Source organism: Cucumis melo, unplaced genomic scaffold (genome assembly GCF_025177605.1).
Source record: "Cucumis melo cultivar AY unplaced genomic scaffold, USDA_Cmelo_AY_1.0 utg001078l, whole genome shotgun sequence".
Lineage (NCBI taxonomy): Eukaryota > Viridiplantae > Streptophyta > Magnoliopsida > Cucurbitales > Cucurbitaceae > Cucumis > Cucumis melo.
Window position 1 is genome coordinate 6,063 of NW_026124385.1, and position 7,025 is coordinate 13,087.

General features: G+C 42.4%; 1 protein-coding gene across 1 annotated transcript; it reads left to right on the forward strand.

Moving 5' to 3' along the window:
- The first annotated feature begins 223 nt into the window (after positions 1 to 223).
- On the forward strand, positions 224 to 6,085 carry LOC127146904 (ribosomal protein S4, mitochondrial-like). The gene is made up of 2 exons (XM_051080800.1): positions 224 to 5,611; positions 5,709 to 6,085. Exon 1 carries the CDS (start codon positions 3,081 to 3,083, stop codon positions 4,365 to 4,367), a length of 1,287 nt encoding a protein of 428 aa, XP_050936757.1. The 5' UTR covers positions 224 to 3,080; the 3' UTR covers positions 4,368 to 5,611; positions 5,709 to 6,085.
- Positions 6,086 to 7,025: the final 940 nt, after the last annotated feature.

Below are 7,025 nucleotides of genomic sequence, written 5' to 3' on the forward strand. Positions count from 1 at the left end.
TCTCAACTCCTAACCGCGAAAGTCGACTGATAAGGAGTCAATGATGATAATCAGGCTTGAATCAAGAAAGCGAAAGGACTGAATTCTCGAAGGAGCGAAGGTACTCGTAGAAAAAAATATAGGAGAGGATCAAAGAATTTGAGACTGAGGTTAGGAAGGTTCAGAGCGAAGGTACTCTACGTTTCAAATATAGGTTCAGAGCGAAGCCACTCGACTGAGGTTAGGAAGGTTCAGAGCCCGACGATTATTATTCAATCCATATCAAAAATCACCTCCGGGACCGTCCGGACTGCTCCTACGCTTCTAAACCTACTAACAAAAAAAGCAAGCTTCTCTCAAATTCTTTGAGCCCCCACGGAGCGGTTTTCCACTGAAACTTTCTTCTTGTCTTTTATTGAGTGGGAAGGATAGCGGATCTTCCCTAACTGCTGGAAAAGTGAAAGAAAACGTAGCGGTCTGAGTTTCCATGATCGCCGATGCGCATGCGTGGGGACCGTACGGTGGGAGTTTTTCCCATAACTCTGCCTTCAGACTGACTACAAGGATAGCCCCCTGAAAATCTGAGATAATCAACTTCTTTCTTTCCCTACAGTCGTCTTAGAAAGGGCTCGCTTCTGATCTCAACTTCTAAAACGTAGTCAATGTAGTTTACTCAATTAATCTTCGCCTTTGCTTTTCAACTCCTACTCCGCCTCTATCTGAGATTCTAATAAGAGCTTTGAAAGAAAAAAGCTAGTTTCTACAGCAAATGCTTCACTCAAATTCTTTGAGCCTCGGACTGACGGCTTTCTTCCAAATAGTAGGTTTACGGCAAGGGCCACAGCCCGAACCAAGTCTGCCTCAAGTGAGCGTACTGATGAAGAATCCATTCCAGCAATCAATCTCTCAATTCCATCAAAAAAGAGGACTAGAAAGCCCGAGCGCTCTTGATTCAAGCGTATTGCTACAAGTTCGAATAGTCAAGAAGATTGGACTTGCCCTCCCTCTTCAAGCTTGATCCTTGTAAGTCAAGCATATGATAGATAACCTGGTCGCGACTTGGAACCTCATTTCCCACGTAGCGGGAAAATGCACAAAATGCTAGGTTTGCACCTCTCCGTCAGAGTCTGATTCCTTGCCGTAGGTTTAGAGGTAGGCTTTTTTCCAACATAAATAGTATTCGGATATATTCTTTGAGTGGTCTCATTGATAAGGACATATTCATATTCAAGTCCTTCCGGATATAAAGGTTAGGAGTCTTGACCCTGATTTACCCCTTATTCAATCTTAGAGAAATGCGCTTCGCTTCTTCTCAAATTCTGATCGCCTTGCGGAGTAGGTTATTGCCGTAGGTTCTGCCTTCCCTTTCTCCTCTGAAGTCGCTTCCCTTCTAGCCTCTCCTTTATAGTCTTCTTTGATTTGAGTAGGTTCTTGTTCTTCTTCTTTCTGATCTGATCTTTATCTTTCTCTCTATCTTCCTCACTCGAGTCTGATCTTCTCTTTCAATTCAAGCTCTTCTGATCTTCTTGTCTTTCTTCTGATCTTCTCTAAGCCTTCCCACGGAGCGGTTTCAAGTCAGAGGAATTGCATTTTGATGCCTCCTTCTCCTAAACCTACTTAAATAACCTACTCAACCTACTATTTGGAAGAAAGCCTATCAAAAAAAAGGAGCCTTCTAAACCTACTTAAAGGAATCTGAAGGTTCAAAGCTCATTTCATAAAGTGAATTTTTATGCCTCACGGTCGGACAGAAGTTTTGGAATGAATGAGTCCGACCTGTCTCATTAATAAGGGCAGATGAATATGGATATAAACAAGTCCGGAGGACAGGTTAATATGGAGAAAGAAAAAGCTCCTCAATGAACAAGGTGAGAAGAATTTGAGAAGAAAGTACGGATCATGAATTCCACTAAAACTAGGGCCTTCTACGCCTCCTACGCGAGAAAATGGACATTTTCAATGTTTTCGCTATAGCTGGAAGCAAGAAAAGACGTCAAATCTCTCTCCTGCTCATGAAATAAGAAGAAAGAGGCTCAAATCTATGGTTTTGGTCTAATGCCAATTCAATGGATAAACAAGTCCGACGGAATATATCAATTTGCAAATCTCCGCGAAGCTCATAATCAGATATAAGTCGGCGAAAGAAATAAGAAGATATGAACTTTCTATAAGTCCGGAGAAGGATAGGCTTTGATTTTCTTCCTTTTCTTCTCTTATTCTTCTAGTTTCATCTTTTTACCTTATCAATGAGGAAAGCCTATCCTCAGATTCTTCTAGTGGAATGAATGAGTCCTATTCAATTCCTTGTTCATTGAGGACCTTTTCGCAAATTCTTTGACTTTATTCATTGATTCAGTCTCGTCTCAAATGCCTAATTTTTTCATATGGATTTCGATCATTCTTTGATAAGGAATTCGCTTCGCCCCTCTCCTTCCTAACCTCAGTCGAGTTCAATGAGCCTTTCACCTCGACTGTCTTTCTTGAGGGCTCCCACCTAATAAGGATAATGACTTTCGCTTCGCCCCTCTCCTTCCTAACCTCAGTCGAGTTCAATGAGCCTTTGTTCATTGACTCCTTCTTAGTCGAGCTTCTTCGAACCGCCCCGTGGGAGTCTCGTCGATCATTCTTTGAGCCTCCGGACGGGTGAAAATCTGATTTCAGAATAAAGTCCACTCGCAAATTCTTTGCCCCTCATCTGGAGCTTTTGATTTCCATATGAATATGAACCTCTTCGATCATTCTTTGATCCTTGAACTTCTTTATAAGATATTATGGCCTTTCATCTTTTTCTTCCGCCTCAATGAATCTGAAACCTGATTTAGGCTTTCTTTTCTCTCAAATTGTTAGTTTCATACTTTTCCTTTTATGCTTTCCTGATTTAGGCTTTCCTCTGGTCTCGCTATTCCATAAGCTAGCTTCCTTTTAGTTTCTTCCTCTTCCTCTTTCTTCTTGTTCATTGATAGCTTTCTCTCGTCGAGCTTCGCACCTTCTTTTTAGTCTCTTGACGAGGGTAGGCTTTTCTTCTTTTTCTGACTTTTAGCCTATGCTGGCAGCTTTCATTCTTTCATGAGATCTTTCCGAAGTCATGTCGAACTAAAAGAATGATCATTCAACTGACAGTCTTCTTTCTTTTTGTCTTTGTTGTTGAATTGGACGTTCATTCTATCTTTTCTAAGAGGAGGAAATTCTCTCATCTTTCCCATTTCTATTCTCGGAACAGAGGTATATTCATCATGTCTTTTTTGCTCCTGGTTAGGACATCTACTTTTCACGTCTTTGACACGGGTTCGATTCCCGTTATACGCGATGTGGCGAAAAAGAGGGATGAAAGAAGATATGCCTTGCCTGCATTAAGATTTCAAACTTGTCGTCTACTTTTAGGAAATGTTCGGAAGAGAGAACTGACAATAATACAACGCCGCATTCTCCGAAAATTGAGAAACAAGAAGAGATCTATTAAGAGAAAGATTTATCCGAGAGAAAATCTGAACAGTTACATCCAATCACAAACTACACGAAAGTTGCCCCTTTTTCATGGGGATTTACCCATCACAGAGATGCACAGAGGAAGAGAACGAACTTCTTATATCCCTTTTCCACTCAATCCAGAAACAAGATCGGACGTTATTCCGGTTCGTCTCCATTTTAGTTCAACTATTCCTCAAGCAAGGCAGCCGATAAGTCATCGAAGGGTTTGTGTGAATAAAGGAATGGTCAAAATTACTCATTTTCAAGTGTCCCACGGTGATCTAATATCTTTTCAAGAAAATGAGGCGAGAAGGAGCGGTTCAGAAATAAGGAGATCTTTCTATATCGAAATATCAGTTGACAAAATCATAGGCAAATTCCTGGATCACCCGGTCAGAATGTGGAGAAGAAATCAAAGAGAATGGTTCCACCTACTCAAAACTCAGAGGGGATGCCGCCTACTACGAAAATCCCGGTTTTTGCAAGAGTTGCGTTCTTCTATGCAAGAAGAAGACTTAGAAAGAACAAAGAAGTTTGGATCGGAAAAAGTATGCTTAGGCAGTTCCTTCGCTGAGCACAAGAGAATGAAGAGGAATTTGTATCATTTTCAATCCCTATTCTTATCGAATAGAAGGAAGGAGAAAAACCTCAATCTTCCTACTCGAAGAAGAAGTCCTATAGAAAACAACTCTTCTTTATATAGTAATTCGACCTATTGCTCCGCATCCCCCCATCAGTTTACTATGAAGAGCAAAATCAAAAGTCTCTCACTACCTACTCATTATTCGGAGGTGAATCATAGAACACTAAAAGCTGTGGTATCTTATGGACCTAACATAGGTCACATCCCTCACGACATAAGATTGAAAGATCCAAACCTTCCTCTTCGGAGCGGAAACGGACGTGGCCAAAACATATAAAGATCGGCTCGCTCATAGGGACATATCTATCCGTCTCCAGTCTCGTCTAGATCGATGAATAGATCTCTTTCTATCCATATGTATCGCTATCTCCGTGGATAGAGATAAAGAGAAAGATCAAGCCTACCATCTAGATCTTGATTCACTATTGCCTTCTTTAGCTAAGGACAAGGAAAGAGAGTTTGTCTTCTATTATTATATTACTTGCAGGATCGGAGCGTATACGAGCGAGCAGAGCCCAGGGAACGGGGAAGCCCGTCATAGAGCAGTCGACTAGAAGTATCAGACTGCTGGCCTGAGAGATGAAAGTAAAGAAGAGTAAGGAAGTTCATATGGATATAAACAAGTCCCGCAACAAGATTCATATGTCCTTGTTCATCTTGTAATTGAAAGGGCTCCTTATTTGATGATAATTCAGTCCTTTCGCCTTCTGATTCAACCCTTATTATCATCATTGACTCCTTATCAGTCGACTTTCTTCGCCCCGTGGGAGTCGAGTTATTTCATAACCTCCTTTATCGTCTTCTGGCTGATTATTGACGTTAGGAGCAAAGAATTTGCGAAAGAAGCGACTGGTCCGGAGGCTCAAAGAATTTGAGACGAGACTGTAAGGATCAAAGAATTATCTCAGAATTTTCAAGCTCATTCCTTATTCTGCCACTTAGAAGGAGTGCAACGAAGTTCATTCCACTAATATGGTCTGGAGGACGCTCAAAGAATTTGAGAAGCGACTGAAAGTTCGCCTTTGAATGTCTCATTGATAAGGACACAGGTCTCATTAGATTAAGGACACAGGTTCATATGGACAGTCAAGAGGAGCGAAAGCGGCTCGACTTACAGGAGAGGAGCGAAGCCACTCGACTGAGGTTAGGAAGGAGAGGAGCGAAGCCACTCGACTGAGGTTAGGAAGGAGAGGAGCGAAGCCACTCGACTGAGGTTAGGAAGGAGAGGAGCGAAGCCACTCGACTGAGGTTAGGAAGGAGAGGAGCGAAGCCACTCGACTGAGGTTAGGAAGGAGAGGAGCCGTAGTTAGGAGTCTGAAAGCGGAGGCTCAAAGAATTTGAGACGAGACTGAAAGGAGAGGGTCAAGGCCCTCAATCAAAGAACTCGACTGAGGTTAGGAAGGAGAGGCTCCGTTAGGAGTTGAAAGCGAAGTCCTTATCCCTTGATTAGGAGCCTGAATGAACAAGGGCGACTCAAAACAATAGGGTGCGAAGGTACTCGTAGTTTGAAATAGAGCGAAGGTACTCGTAGTTTCAGATATAGGTTCAGAGCGAAGCAGCTCGTAGTTTGAAATATAGGTTCAGAGCGAAGGTACTCTACGTTTGAAATGGAGCGAAGCAGCTCGACTAAGAAGGAGAGGAGCGGTTAGGCGCAAAGAATTTGCGGGTCCTTATCCTTATTAGGTAGGAGTGCAACTCAGAATGGAAGAGGTTAATATGGATTTCTGACGACTGAGGTCTCGACTGAAAGGATAAAATAAAGCTCCAGATGAGTTGAGAAGAATTTGAGAAGAATTTCTCTTCTTTCTTTTTTCTTTCGGGGGCCCAGAAGGCTAAAAGGTGGGGGAGAAGCAAGCCGAACCTCTGATCGACCCCTGGAAACATCACAAATTCTCGGCGTCGAGAGAGATTTGAGATTCCGTAAGTAACTCAGCGAGTGCTTTCTAAGCTAAGAAGGGCTTGACTTGGAAGAAGAAAATGAAATACGAACAACCGCGCTGGTCGTAATAGATCGACTTTCATGCTAGTTCTTGCTCCAGCATGTTTGTTCCATTTCAGGGAAGGACGAGGTACCATGATACTTTCCGTTTTGTCGAGCCCAGCTTTGGTCTCTGGTTTGATGGTTGTACGTGCTAAAAATCCGGTACATTCCGTTTTGTTTCCCATCCCAGTCTTTCGCAACACTTCAGGTTTACTTCTTTTGTTAGGTCTCGACTTCTTCGCTATGATCTTCCCAGTAGTTCATATAGGAGCTATAGCCGTTTCATTCCTATTCGTTGTTATGATGTTCCATATTCAAATAGCGGAGATTCACGAAGAAGTCTTGCGCTATTTACCTGTGAGTGGTATTATTGGACTGATCTTTTGGTGGGAAATCTTCTTCATTTTGGATAATGAAAGCATTCCATTACTACCAACCCAAAGAAATACGACCTCTCTTAGATATACGGTTTATGCCGGAAAGGTACGAAGTTGGACTAATTTGGAAACATTGGGCAATTTACTTTATACCTACTATTCCGTCTGGTTTTTGCTTTCTAGTCTGATTTTATTAGTAGCCATGATTGGGGCTATAGTACTGACTATGCATAGGACTACCCACGGAGCGGTGAAAAGACAGGATGTATTCCGACGAAATGCTCTAGATTTTAGGAGGACTATAATGAGGAGGACGACAGAACCACTCACGATCTACTAAAGGGCAAGTAGCTTGATTGGTTCGAATCCAAGTCGTGAGAGTGAGGGTGAGGAAAAGGCGTAGGTTGGCCTGGCTTTGGCTTGCTCTGGTCATTATGGCGATTGATGATCCCTGTGCAAAGAATAAGAGTCTCCGCGATCTCTCAACTCCTACGGAGCCTTGATTTATTAAGAAAGAGTCTTGTAGGTGGAGCTCCATAACGTTCTAGCCTCGAGCGTTCTCAGCGAGACAGAGTTG

Bases quoted from the DNA above. Each gene is read 5' to 3' on its own strand.
- LOC127146904 (XM_051080800.1), top strand. From the start codon at position 3,081: ATGATCATTCAACTGACAGTCTTCTTTCTTTTTGTCTTTGTTGTTGAA.